The sequence below is a fragment of the Malania oleifera genome, chromosome 2 (assembly GCF_029873635.1).
Source record: "Malania oleifera isolate guangnan ecotype guangnan chromosome 2, ASM2987363v1, whole genome shotgun sequence".
In the NCBI taxonomy this organism is placed as follows: Eukaryota; Viridiplantae; Streptophyta; class Magnoliopsida; order Santalales; family Ximeniaceae; genus Malania; species Malania oleifera.
In genome coordinates this window covers 131,118,009-131,133,387 of record NC_080418.1, presented here as the reverse complement: position 1 = coordinate 131,133,387, position 15,379 = coordinate 131,118,009, and the positions used below count along the sequence as shown (strand labels likewise).

Sequence of the window (15,379 nt, the reverse complement as noted above, 5' to 3'; positions counted from 1 at the left end):
AGGTGGACCCCCCGGTAAGTGACGGAGAAGCTATCTCTTTGTTTGGAAGCACATTAAAAGACCCCTACTGCACGCATCTCCGAGGAGCAACTCCCCACGATTTTATGGATATTGTGGCTGCGGGAGGGAGAATTGAAGGCGGTATCAAGGCAAACCTAGTCAAGGATAGAGGCACAGAAACTTGTTTAGGCAAAAGGTGGACTAATAGGAAGAAGAAGGAAGAGGCACAAATAATACAAGGGCAATTTAATTGGAAGAATCAATACCCAAGAGGTGGGAACCAATGGCCTAAGAGAAACTTTGGTTTTTAGCATGCGATAAATCAAACAGTACATACAGGAACAAGGCCTCAAGTTGTTCATTCTAGTCCTACGTTCATCTAGTCGAATGCTCAGGCACAAGAAAGAAGTGGCCAAAAGAACTTTCAGAGAATAGATCCTATCCCTATGTCATAGAAAGAGTTATTCCCTCAATTCCTTGAAAGAATAATGGTTTCAACCGTCCCAAAGGCTTCCATTCCAACTCCTCTCACACAATGGTATGACCCAAACGTCAAGTGCGCATATCACGCCAATTCCCCTGGTCACACCATCGACCGATGTTGGGCGTTCAAACATAAAGTGCAATCATTAAGAGATGCAGGATGGTTAGCGTTTGATGACAAACAACCGGGAGTCCAGGAAAATCCTTTGCCCAAACACGAGGAAGGAAGTGCTTAACATATCAGGGAGGTTCACAAATCAATGGTTTCAGTTGTGATCCATAGAGGCTAAAGTGCTGGAGTAGCAAGCTTTTGACTATCTAATCCTTTTCATTTGATGTTCTTTTTTTTTTCCCCATTGTTATTTGCCTTTTGTAATCCGTGGATGCTTGTGTCTCAGAATATTTTCTATATTTAATAAAATTAATTATGCATTTCGTTATCTCACTTGCATCATGAGTTCAATTGCCAAATTTTGTTTGCTTATGTTTTATGTGAGAATAAGGAAATTAATATTGCCAGTACTCATAAGCCGAAAAGAGCTGTTAATCTTTGAAAATTTAACCTAAGAGGCGAAAGTAGAGAAGGATGAAACAATCATCAAACTTAAATGTTATGAAGAAGTATCTTACTTTCCAAAGAATTCAACGAAGCGGTTGCGCTGTTTTGATAATTTCCTGTCTCATGTGTTGGTCAAATGATGGATGACCCTATTTGGTCACCAGTTATCCCTAAAAGAACCGAATATTAAACCAGCTTTTTCTTAAAAGTCAGATCACCAGAAATCTAACCTGGGTTTGGGTCCTTTAGCGTTTGATGAATCATTTGAGACAATAATCATTACCAAAAGGATGGCAGGCCATTTTTCTGCTACCTAAAATAAAGTCAAAGAAGAAATCCCTTGACAACCCTTTTGAGCAGGAAAAATTCATTCCTTGATTAACCTCTTGAAGGATCACAGCCCATACTGGGGAAGTTTTTTAAAAAAAGATTGGTCCCAATTGAAATTCAAATGAAAATGAAGTCAATATTTGTTTATAAAAGGAAAAGTGAAAGTTGCAGTAAAAGAAGGAAAAGAAGATTAAAAAAGGAAAGAAAAAGGGAAAGCGGAAGGAAGAAGAAAGAAAACCAAGGGGCATTACTCATATGTGATCTTTGACTATCAAATACCTGTGATAAGATTGATAAATTTTGAGTCTTATTCAAATCTTTCTTCTTTAACATATACCTCTAGCCTACACTACGGTCTAAATGAAAGTCCTAACCAGATTGGTATACATTATTGTCTTAAATGATTTGTCAGACTTAATGTTGAGTCTGAACTACGTAATAACCTAATCCTGAAAAGGTACGAAGGCAGCTTGTTTAAATAACAAGTTCGGTCAACATGTTGCAAAACACCTCAACTCGAACTGGGGGCATAAAACATTATTTGGGGTGGTATTTTTTAGCCTTAGTTTCCATTTTATTCTGAAAGCCTACATCCCTAAGCCTACGTTTCGTCCCGAGTCCTAAAGACCATCTTGAGATCAAAGCATGGGTTGATGAAACTGGGGCAGTTGAAGAGAAAAACAGTCATCTAGGCTAGGAAATCAATGTTATAGGACTTTGCATACTAGTATGAATTCTCCCCTGTGATAGCATTGAAATATGGTAAAACATTTATTTTGTGCAGATGACCTTTTGATTTAGCAAGTTGATGTCATAGTTGTATAATCATTCCTCATTTAACAATAAAAAATAAAAAATAAAACCTTTCTTACTCATTTGAGCGTTAAAAGATGATGGATAGTCAAAGAGTTTCAAAATCATCAGTAATTTCTATGAGGAAGATACCTATAGAGAAAGAGCAGCCTAACTGAGGCGAATTTCAAGTTGAGTTTTAGTGGGTCCCATTCAAGCACCTTCTTATCAGATTGGAATATGAAATCAGGGTCAAGATCTGCTGTAGGTCCATTCAACTGGGGCAAATTTTGTGATTTTTATTTAAGTCGAGTCAATCACTTCTATGACCAGATGAATTGGGGCATTGCTTACATTTCATACATTGCCATGCATTACTCTATATGACATGCATTGTCCAAATTTCATGAATTGCCTAAAATTCATACATTGTCATGCATTTCGTGCATTACCTAATTTCATGCATTCCTATGCATCTCATGCATTACCTTACATGTCATTCATGCATTGTCATGCATTCCATGTATTACCATACATCTCATGCATTGCCATGCATTTCATGCATTACTTACATTTCATACATTGTCATGCATTACTCTATATGACCTGCATTGTCCAAATTTCATAAATTGCCTAAATTTCATGCATTGTCATGCATTACCTAATTTCATGCATTCCCATGCATCTCATGCATTGACCTACATGTTATGCATGCATTGTCATGCATTTCATGTATTACCTACATTGCATGCATTCTCATGCATCTCATGCATTACCTAATATATCATGCACTGTCATGTATTTCAAGCGTTACCTTACATTTCACGCATTACCATACTTTGTACACATTTTATGCATCATTACGCATTTCATGCATTGCACAAGAAAAAAAAAAGAATAAAAACTATATATATATATATATATATATATATATATAATGAAAAAAAAAAGTTAGCAGCATGCATATCAATAGAAACATATCACTGCATTCTAACATTATAAGTTAGTAACATGCATACATATAGCAGCATATCATTGCATTCTAGTATCACAAGCAGCAATAAAGCACCCCTCAAACTTGTCTTGAGCTTTTGAATGATTATTTGACATCCTCGATGGAGAGATTTCTATTGTGCTTAATTCTGAGCTGGGCTAGTTGACCCTAAGCGCACATTGATTTACTTGGAAACTAGGGCAAGTTGACCCCAGACACACATTGATTTATTTTGAAACTGGGGCAACAGATCCTAAAGACAAGGGGATTCATTCATTAAAATTCAAACCTGACCCCAAGTGGATTTTCCAAATAGAGTAATCACTTTCCAAACTTTGCTTTCACACCTTGCTACTGGTTGAGGTGGCTCGGATCATCGTATCTGCTATGGCTCTGATTCTTACATTCGAAGCAAGCCATCATTGTGTCCCATAACTGGATCATCGTATCCCTATGACTCGAATTCTTACATTCGAAGCAAGCCATCATTGTGTCCTATGACTGGATCATCGTATTCCTACAACTCGGATTCTTACATTCGAAGCAAGTCATCATTGTGTCCCATGGCTCGAATCGTCGTATCTGCTACGGCTCGAATTCTTACATTTGAAGCAAGTCATCATTGTACTTAGGTGCTCGGGTTCTCAAACCCAGTGCAAGTTAGTTTCATGTGCTTTGGCGCTCGGGTTCTAAAATCCAGTGCAAGTTAGTCTCATGTACTTTGGTGCTCAGGTTCTCAAACCTAGTGCAAGTTAGTCTCATGTATTTTGGTGCTCGGGTTCTCAAACCCAGTGCAAGTTAGTCTCACGTACTTTGGCGCTTGGATTCTCAAACCCAGTGCAAGTTAGTCTCATATACTTTGGCACTCGGGTTCTTTAACCCAGTGCAAGTTAGCCTCACGTACTTTGGCGCTCGGGTTCTCAAACCCAGTGCAAGTCAGTCTCATATACTTACGCGCTCGGGTCCTCAAACCCAGTGCAAGTTAGTCTCACATACTTAGGCGCTCGGGTTCTCAAACCCAATGCAAGTCATCATCATTTGCTTTAGCACTCGAGTTCTCACATCTGGTACAAGTCATCATCATATACTTCGGCATTGGGTTTCTCAAACCTGATGCAAGTCATCCTCTTCAGTTTCTTGTGACCTTTTCAAAAATATCAGTTGGATTACCTTGTTCATTGAATAAGTCATATTTCAAAGAATCGTGTTGAACATTTAAAATATATCAGTTGGATTACCTTGTTCATTCAAGAAGTCATATTTCAAAGAATCGTGTTGAACATTCCTATATTGTCTTAGAAGTCAACAGTACCTGATCGAAAAGCTCTAAGCAGTTGTGTGGCCTAGCTAAACTAGGTTTCTTTTATCTTTGCAGGCTTGTTGCTACAAAAAACGTAGGAGAGTTCCTACTGTTACATTGAAACAACAAAGCCTACAAAGAGGGGCAGCTGTAGACACCCTGTTTTTGCCCAAGGCCCAATACATTATTATTATTATTATTTTTATGTTTTTATTTTTTTTAATTATTGTTATTTATATTATTTTTATTATTATTTTCACTATTATTATTATTATTTTCCTACATTATTATTAGTACTTTATTATTATTATTACTATTTTGCTATTATTATTATTATTATTATTATTATTATTGTTAATTATTACTTTATTTACTAATTATTATTATTTTTATTATTTTTATTATCATTATTACTGTATCTATTATTACCATAAAAGTATAAAAAGAATAAAAGGAAAAAGGAAAAGAAAACAAGGATTTTTAGGGTTGTGTTTTTATAAATAGGAGGGCACAGCACAAGTGCAGCATAACACAAGTGCACAACGGAGGCCAAAGAAAAAAAAGGTTTCTTCTTCTTCTTCTTCTTCTTCTTCCCGGAGCCATGCACAGCCACCACCCTCATTACAGCAGCCCTCCTACTTCCATCCAAGACCCCTCCTTTCCATCGCCCCACCATCAAATCTGAAATCATCTCTGCCCTCTGGTCATCGCACATCCAGTCTCCCTCATTGTCACTGACCGGTGTTTTTGTACCAGCAATGGATCATCCTCATCCGTCTCCAGCCGACCACGCTCAACCCGGCAACCACCACAGCTCCGGCCACTCTCACGTAGCAAGCCGAGCAGCTGTCTGTTGCTCCTCTCGGCCACTCGTAGCAACGCCCAGCCACACCAGATTGAATCAGTGCCGATAGACATCCTAACTCCGGTCATCAACTCCGATAACAACCCAGCTTCTGCCGCTTGTTTTCCCACGCAGCAAGCCACCACGCTGCTCTCCGCCAACCTCGCGGCTAGCCTCTGCTCCAGCCATCATCTCCGGCATTCCTCCGTCACTCCCACAACCTCATACACACCTCTGTAAGTCCCTTCGCTTGTGCACATTGCAACACAGTCCGGCCGTTTAAATACACACAAACACACGCACCCACTGCCAACACACGCATGCACATTTTTTTTTATTATTATTATACATCTTTGTTTATTTTAATACATTTTGAGATATTGAATTGATTGTTTATTCTTGTAGGCATACATGTATATATATATATATATATATATATATATATATATATATATATCTCTGTAAATTCAACTTTGTATATTTATAGTGTTTGCTGTATATTTTAAATACTGATTATTATTATTATTATTATTATTATTATTATTATTATTATTATTATTATTATTATTATTATTATTATTATTATCATTTTAAGTTATAGTATTTCACGATTGTTGTTCATGTATGTGCAGGACCTTTCTTATTTTTCTCATATTTTATTTTTAACGTTTTTACTTTGTTTTGTTATTATTTGTAGAAGTCTTATTAACTTGTCTCAATATTTAAAGTTAATTTTTTTTTGACATATAATATTGTTTGGGAATATCTTTATATAATATTTGTTAATATTTAGGCTCATATCTTTTTGTAGAGTTTTCATTATTAATGTGTATCCAAGTTTAATTACTTTGAGTTGTTGTATTTATTGGTGTTGCATGTAAACATATATGTGTGCATATTAAAAGCAGTCATTGTTGTTGCATATCCAAGAATTCATGATTAGGGCTTTTGTTGTTATATTCATATGGTGAGTTTTTATTATTGTTACGACTATCTTAACTGTTTGATTTTCATATTTAGGGTTATTTTTGTTATTATTGAATGTTTAATGTTTGTGTATTTAGGGTAGTCTTTATCGTTGAACTTATTTAATTAAGGGCATTGTTGTTTGATATTTACATACTTAGGGCTTTTGTTATTGTACGTCATACTCAATGTTCATGTGTAGTGTTATTATTATTGGACATATTTAGTGTTTATTTCATATTTGGCATATTAATATTTAGGATTGTACATCAAATTTCGATTCAATTTACTTCTATGATTTCCCATGTAGTAGTCATATTAAATATTTACATGTTAGTATTTAAATTGTTGCCATAATTTCTTCGTCTACTTACCCTTGTGTAATTACCTGCTAACCTTAGAACTACTTGGTTTCCATAATTTGATGAGTAGATTGTTTCCTTAGTGTTGGTAATATGGTTTCTATATGTATTAAGTATATCATTGATTGTGTGTTCATATTAAGGTAAGTGTCTTTTAGTTAAAATATGCATATTATCTTTATTACTATTTTAATAATATTATTATTCTTACTATTATTATTATTATTATTATTATTATTATTATTATTATTATTATTATTATTATTATTATTGTATTACATATTATTGCTGCTAATACTACTATTATCATTATTATTACTATTAATATTTTTTATCATTATTAATTTTTTAGTATTGTTATCATTATGGTATTAATCATTATTACAATTAATATTAGTATTATTATTAGTATTATTATTTATTAATATTATCATCATTATCATTATTAGTATTATTATTACTATTGCTAATATTTTTTGTTATTTGGTCTTATATGTACTAGAGTATTTATTTTTATGAAAATATTTTCTTAATTTTATCCCTATGATTTTAATGTTAGGGTATGAGCTTTCGGGTTTTACATACCTTTGGTTCTGAGGGAATATGTAAATATTTATATATTACACATATTTTTGTATTATTGATTTATTTATTTATTCATTTCGTATGTGTATTAGTAAATTCACTAGAGGAGTAATTTTAAAGACTTACTAGATTAACTTAGGGATAATTTCAAATTAATTAGGTACCGTTCGTAAGAAGGGGCGCATAGGGGGTGCTTGTACCTTCCCCTCGCGTAACCGAACTCCCGAGCCCAACTCTGGTAACATAGACCCATTCTACCTTTAATGGGGTAGTAATCATGTGTTCTAACCGCACTAAAAGGTTAGTGGCGACTCCGACATTCCTTGTTTTTCATGAAAATTGTAAACAACATTTTTTATTTGGCCGCCCAGGGCACACGCGCCTTCGGGACGTCACGACAATTATTATTATTATTATTAATATAATGTAGAGACCCGAAAAAATTTAATTTATTAAAGTAATAAAGGAAAAGAAAAGAAAGAGAAAGAAAAGAGGGAAAAAGGAATTATAAAAAGGGCCATCAGCAGGAATTCGTCGACGAACCCAAGGTCTTCATCCACGAATGTCCCTTTAAGTCTTATCGATGAAGTACACGTGTCTTGTCGGTGAATACCTACTGATGCCCCTTTAGGAGCTTGTTTCAATCCATATAGGGCCTTAGTTAGCTTAAATACATGATTTGGATTTTTAGAGTCTTCAAAACCTAGAGGTTGTTTAACATAAACTTCTTCATTAATATAGCCATTTAGAAATGCACTTTTTACATTCATTTGGTATAATTTAAAGTATTTATAGGCTGCATAGGCAAGAAGCATCCTTATTGCTTCCATTCTTGCTACAAGAGCAAAGGTTTCTTCGTAATCAATGCCTTCTTCTTGATTTGTAACCTTGTGCTACAAGCCTAACTTTATTTCCTATAACTACTCCAGTTTCATCCTTTTTATTTCTGAATACCCATTTAGTTCCTATGATTGACTTGCCCTTGGGTTTAGGTATCAGTTTCCATACTTGACTTAAATTGATTTAGTTCTTCCTGCATTGCTATGATCCAAGAGTCATCTTTTAAGGTTTCTTCAATATTCTTGGGTTCATCTTGAGATAAAAAGGCATAATGGTTGCAAATATTCTTTAATGAGGCTCTAGTGGTTATTCATTTTGATGTTTCACCAAGAATTTGTTCTTTTGGATGATTTTTATCATATTTCCATTCTTTAGGAAGCTTCAAATTTTCTATAAGTTTTCATTTGGAGCATCATTATTGATTTCTTCTTTTATTTCAAGATCTTCTTCTTTTTTTGGAGTATATTCTTTTTCATCATTCTCATTTATATTGTCATGATTGTTTGATTCATCAAATGTTATGTGCATTGATTCCATAATAGTAAAGGTTCTTTTATTATAAACCCTATAAGGTTTACTATTTATAGAGTACCCTAGGAAGATACCTTGATCATACTTTGCATCAAATTTTCCTAGATCATCTTTAGTATTAAGGATAAAACATTTGCATCCGAATACATGAAAGTAAGAAATATTAGGTTTTCTTCATTTCCAAAGTTCATATGGTGTTTTTTCCATTTTGATCTTATTGATACCCTATTTACAATGTAGCATGCTGTATTTACAGCTTCTGCCCAAAAGTATTCAGGTAGATCATTTTCATTCAACATTGTTCTCGTCATTTCTTGTAAAGTTTTATTTTTTCTTTCTACAACTCCATTTTGTTGTGGAGTCCTAGGTGCAGAAAAATTATGGTGTATTCCATATTCATTACGAAATTTTTCAACATTTTTGTTTTTAAATTCCCTACCTTGATCACTCCTAAAGTTTTTATATTATAGCCCTCTTCATTTTGTAATTTCTTACATAATGTAGTAAGCATGTCATAGGCTTCATATTTGTTTGCTAGAAATAATACCCAAGTGAATCTTGAATAATCATCCACTATTACAAATGCATATTGTTTTCCTCCTAGACTTGAGGTTCTACTTTGACCAAATAAGTCTAGATGCAACAATTATAGGGATCTTTTTGTAGATATGCATTTTTTCTTTTTGAAACTTGTTTTAACTTGCTTTCCCTTTTGGAATGCATCACATATCTTGTCTTTTATGAATTTTGTATTAGGTAGTCATTTGAAAATTCTTTGATAATTTGGATAATAGGTCCATGCTAGCATGTCCTAATTTCCTCTTCAATATTCACCCTAAAACAAGAATCCCCATCTACTATGAAAGCTTCTTCTAGAATATTTTTGCGCCGCTTTCACTATCTTCACTTTGATTTGTATAGTTTCTCCTAACCAATCTATATGCGCAGAGTCCTCCATTCAACCCCTACAAATTAATTCAATAGCCTCTAATGTGGCTCTATTTCTCAAATGAAATGGAAAACTTTTTATATTGATCCATTTGTAACCGTTGAGTTCCCTAGGTTTATGGCACATTTTAATTGGGTTCCATTTTTCTAAACACATATGATTGCCTTGAATGTTCCTTGTTCCATCCCACCACACTTTTTCAATTGTTTCTACGCTATCAAAGATGAAGAGAAATCGATCAAATGTTAATCTTTTGATTTCCAGGTTGCCTTTTAATTTCTAATTGATATTGCTCTGTTCCTTTATTTTTTGAATTTCCCACGAGTTGTCTATGAAATTTCCTATCAAGCATTGTTTGATAAAAATGGAAATTTATGCATATTGTTAGGTGGGGCCTTTACAGGCAAGCAGGATTATGCTCATGTGTTTGTCATCATCAAAAAGAGGGAGATTGTTGACTTTTTGAGTCCTATCGCATTTTGATTATGAAAAATCACAACATCTCACTTGTGTGCCAAATGTATGAACATGTTTATGTTTATATGAGCATAAGTGATTGATACAAAATAGAAACTATGAAGGAATTAATTGAGTACCTATTATAGTGTGTTCCATGGAGATTCAAAGAGCAGAAGCTATAAGACTTTATGTTTTTGGGTTGTAATAATAATTGGGTTTCAATTGTGCATGTATTTCATTTGATTTAATTTGAAGCTCACAAATAACATTAGATTGACCTTAGGACCGCCAAGTTTTCATTTAAAGAAAACCTTTTTTATTAAATTGCTTAATATACTAAAGGTTTGAAAATGATTTAAAAAAAAAAAACTAGCCAAAACTTATTTTTTTAAAGGGGTCGGTTGACCAGTAGGTAATGCCCAGTCGACCAAATAATGCAAATGGCCAAATTTATAAAGGCCTGGTAGACAAACTCTTAAGCCCAGTCGACCAAATTGACTATATGACCAGAACCTTAATTTTAGTACAAGCCCAGCCGACTAGATGTATAAGCCTAGTCGACTGGACTTCATGTGGATGATGATCTTGCGGGCCATATCATAAGACCAGTCGACGGAAGTGCGATAAAAAGGAAATTGCTTTAAGGTTGGTCGAGCAGACCTCTCAGGTTTTTTAATTTCGATGCCCCAACGGTCATATAACGACCATATTTTGAAATTTTCTATATATAAATGGCCAAATCACTTAGAGAAGGTTAGATCTTTATTTGTAAAGCTTAGTTCAATATTATTTGATTATTCCTTATATTTTATACTCCTTTTGAAAAACAAAGTTTAATTTCTCCCATTCTTCTTTTGAAAATATTTATTGGAGAAAATTTTTAGGGGTTTCTTGAAAGGCTTAAGCTTATATCTACGCTCGTATATTTAGCTTGAAAGCCTTCTTACTATTGTGAGATTTTAAAGTCTATGTTTCTCCTAGTCTTCATTTTGAAAACTTTTTTTGGAGAAATCATTTTTTGTTGTTCTTGAGAGTCTTGAGCATATATCATATATATTACTTGAAAGCCTTCTTATTATTGTGAAATTTTTAAAGATCATGTTTCTCCTATTTTCATTTGAAAATCTTCTTTGGAGAAAAGCTTGTGAGTTGCACAAGAGAGGTTTGAGCATATATTCACGGTTATATATATATTGCTTGAAAACCTTCTCAAACTTGAAATTTTCGAAGGTCAATCTTAAAGAAATATCATTTTCAATACTCTCATATTTTACTTGGAAAAATATTTTGAGAGAAATTCATATACTCTATTGAACTTCATTTTAAAATCATTTGAGAGTGCATATAAATTTTCATTTGTACAAATCAGCTTTTGTTAAAGCATTTTGTTGTATGAAAAATATTTTCAAAGAAGTTCTTGATGGTTCGGGTTGTGAACCGTGGCCAAGTGACGGTACATCACTTGAAGAGGGGGACTCTACCCTGCAAATAGTGGTCGACGGTTCAGGTACAGAACCAGTTCAAACGTGGGGTATCGTTTGGAGAGGGGAATTCTACCCTATTGAAGGAGTGCCAAGCATAGGGTATCACTTGGATAGGTTGGTCCACCTAGAAGGAGTGGTGTAGAGGGTGGTTCCGCCCTATTGAAGAAGTGGTATAGTGAAATCCTTGAGGGGTTTGGCCAAGACAGGGTCATAGGTGAGATTTGCCGAACCTCGTTAAAAATCTCTGTGGCAATTTCTCTTTCCCTGATCTCTTTATATTTCTGCAAGTGTATGTTTATTTATTTATGGTTGTGGTTGTCTTTACATACGCACATCTAAATTTTGATTGGGATATTGTTTAGTGAATTGAGTAGATTATTTTTGAAATTTTTTTTAAAATCCAATTCACCCCCCTTTTGGGATTACAACATTCCCCAAATTTATTATTTACTCTATAGTAATAACTTATCATCTTGTATAAATAATTGTAACTAACATACTAAAACTAATCTATTCCTGAGAATAAGCATTCCATAAACCAAACGTAACCTAAGAATCTCTTTCTCTAGAAATAAACGACCATGCACTTGCTTCCTGCTCCTCCCCTTGCCCTAATTCTTAATTGAACATCTCCAAAGATTAAGTAAGTCCTCTTTTTCTCAAAAATATTAACGTGTGCCTCTTCCCACTTGCTTCCTTTAACCTTTTATTTATAATAAAAGGGGTTAGGTTTTGCTAAAGACTACCTATTTCCAAGAATGCGCCCCCCCCCCCCCCTAAAGACATGGAAAATTGCTTCCTTGTCCTAGGGGATGCTTGGACCCAACAAAAACCTATTCTAAGCATTCCATGCTTAGAATAATTAAATAACAACCAATAAATTCAAAAAATTAGTCCCTAAATTTCATAAATCATAGAATTAATGGCCAAAATTGACACAAAAGGACCTTTAGGTTCCCTTACAAGAACAATTAAGAATGATATTCCAAAAATTGATTTGAAATCACACCCATTCAAAAGAGGGCATGGACACATACTAACAAGGACCACCAAGGAAGGTTGGGACATCAAGGTTAGCAAGGACCACAAGGGAAGGTAGGGATAACAAGGTGGTAATATGACTTATAATCCTTCCTTTGGCTAATTTTTACCCTTGGCAAAATGGAGATTTTATCTGATCATCTATAACATTAAGCAAATTCAAGACTTTGACCTTTTGAGCCTTAAGCTCTTCAAATTGCAAACACAATTGCTGTGCTTGAGTTCACTGCTTCCCTTAACCAAACATTGCTTGCATCCCATGCAATTAAAATTTTATTTTATTCATCAAGTTGACATTATGCATTATATGCATTGTGATTTACAAAATGGGATGCTTAATTAACTTGGTAATTCTTTCCAAGCAAGTATCTCCTAACTTTATCAAACTCATTTTGATACTATGAAGCAAGCCCTAATGTTTTGAAATCATATAAACTTGTGGGGTGTGTGATTAAATTACATAAATTTAAGAACCAACGTTATAAGAGAACTCTTTTATAATCAAATAAATCATGATTGAATATTTTAGGTATTGAAAATATTCTAAAATTTCTTGTTCTTAATTAGTTGTCTACACTAAGGGTGTTTTGGAAATGAAAATTCCATTTTGGTAATTAGACCACAAATCAAAAAACATTTTGCAAATGAGAAATAGTAAATAAATTCACCCTAGTTGTGTTAGAGGGTTTAGGATATTGAAATTCCTCATCATCATCATTATCCTTATCTTTAAATAAGCTTTTCCAATTCATGCCAATGTAATTTCTCATAATGCTACTAGGAGGGAAAGATGTTACAATAGTAGTATCTATACGAATAAGGGACTAAACTTCATCTATAGAAGAACAAGGATTCATACCAAGCACGTCTGTGTCCTAGCATGCAATACATAATAAGCTCAACATCGTGGGTAGCATGGTTAAATGGTGTGCCACTGTGACCCCATATGAAAAGCTACAGGCTAGGGCTCAACTTGAAACTAGGGATCATTCTATTTTTTATTTTTTTTTTTGACATTTCCGTAACTTGCTTAATCTACCAAAAAGGTCACGATTTCTTGGCCTCCAAAATGGGAAGACAACCTCAATCAGCTTTTTTTCATTGGAAATAATTCAAAAGAACCCTATGGTTTGTTGTTATCTATTATTCCCGAAGACCCAAGAACTAGCTTATTTTTCAATATAAGAAGATCAATGTAGATTCCTCTAGTTCGTTAAATGCCTATGACACCAAGATTAATATGAATATATAAGTCAATCAGTAGCTAACCCTTCTTGTCATTAATCAATACTATTTTGAGCTTATAAACAAATAAGGTTGAGCTTTTGGCCTATTATAAGACTATTTTGTTCATGCAAAGGAATCAATCAAACTATGAGGAGTGGTCAATACTTGTTTGATAAGGTATTGGCAGCAGCCTAGTAAATAATATCAAGTATTTCTAGTCATAATTAGTTTTTTAGTCTAGGGACAACTTCTGTTTCTATTAAAGAGGCAAGAAATAACAAAATAATAATATAGATATATAAGAAAATGAGAAAACATTTTGTCCAATCAATTAGTCAAAGCATAATCAAAATACATATATAAAAATGTTGGAACCAATTTAACTAAAAGTTATTGCAACTTATGCCTAAAAAGACGAAATAATGTATATAAATTTGAAATCCTTAAATTTGTGCATTGTGTTAAACAATCACATTACCTAGAAATTGAGATCTTAGGTTTTGATGAGCAATGTAGACGAAGCTTGAATTCAAGACAGAAGAATTCTCATTGACCATAGAACATGGAAGAAGGATCTTAGATGCCAAAAATGTTAAAAAAGCACAAGTTCCATACCTGTTGCAATGAAATGTCGTATCATTTTCATTTTCGCAAAACCCTTTCCATCTTCTTGGAATTTCTCCAATCCCCTCATCACTAAAGCTCTTAGATTCAGGCCATACACCTAGTATAATCCGATTAAATGAAAACATAATTATAGAAATATAGTTTGAGCTAGCAAAGTACATAATAATTTCAAATGATTTTTGTTCCATTTCATATTATTATTTCATGACTCTTATTAATTTATTCTTATTTGAATTGGTATGCTTCAAATTTTTAATGCATTTGTATTAAAAATTGTGTGAGTGGTTTCTAATAGTTGTAGGGTGTGATTTAGAAAATTGTCTATGCGAAAAAAAAAAGGCAAACATTTATTTCACCTTTGTAGCATAAATTATTTGTACACACTGTCGGTCCCAAGTTCAGATAAAGGAGTAGAGTGGTGTTAAGTATATGATAGCCAGCTTAAAATTTTGTCAAATCTTATTGTCATGAATTCTTACCAAGTTCACCTAGGTAAAGGGAATAGGCCAAGTCAATATAAAAGAAAGAGGGCACAAGAAACTAATATTAGATTAGCAACTTGGAATATAAGAACTCTTTTGAGATTAAGTATGGAAATAGTGGAAATAATGATTAGGGAGAAATTAACTTATTCTGCCTTGAAGAGACTAAATGGGTAGGAGAGAAAGTAAGAGAAATTAAAAAATTAGGATTTAAACTTTGGTACACTAGTATAGAGAAACAAAAAAACGGGGTGGGAAATATTGTAGACAAAGACCTAAAAGATAACATAGTAGATATTAAAAGAACAGTGGATATAATCATTAAAATCAAGATAGCTTTAGGTTTGAAGATAGTGAATGTCATTATTGCATATGCTCCCCAAGTAGGATTAGCGGGAAATCTTAAAAGACATTTTTTGGAAGATATGGATGGTATACTTATATCTTAAAAGACAATCATAAGAGCTAATTATTTGAATGTTCACATTGGAAAGAGTAACATAGAATACGAGAGGATACATGGA

General features: G+C 33.6%; 1 protein-coding gene across 1 annotated transcript in view; it reads right to left on the bottom strand.

Moving 5' to 3' along the window:
- Positions 1-15,379, bottom strand: part of LOC131148371 (subtilisin-like protease SBT5.4) — a 125,500-nt gene that overhangs the window by 26,200 nt on the left and 83,921 nt on the right. Inside the window, exon 7 of the mRNA XM_058098083.1 lies at positions 14,362-14,470. Coding sequence (XP_057954066.1) covers positions 14,362-14,470 — 109 coding nt within the window. The remainder of the gene's footprint in view (positions 1-14,361; positions 14,471-15,379) is intronic.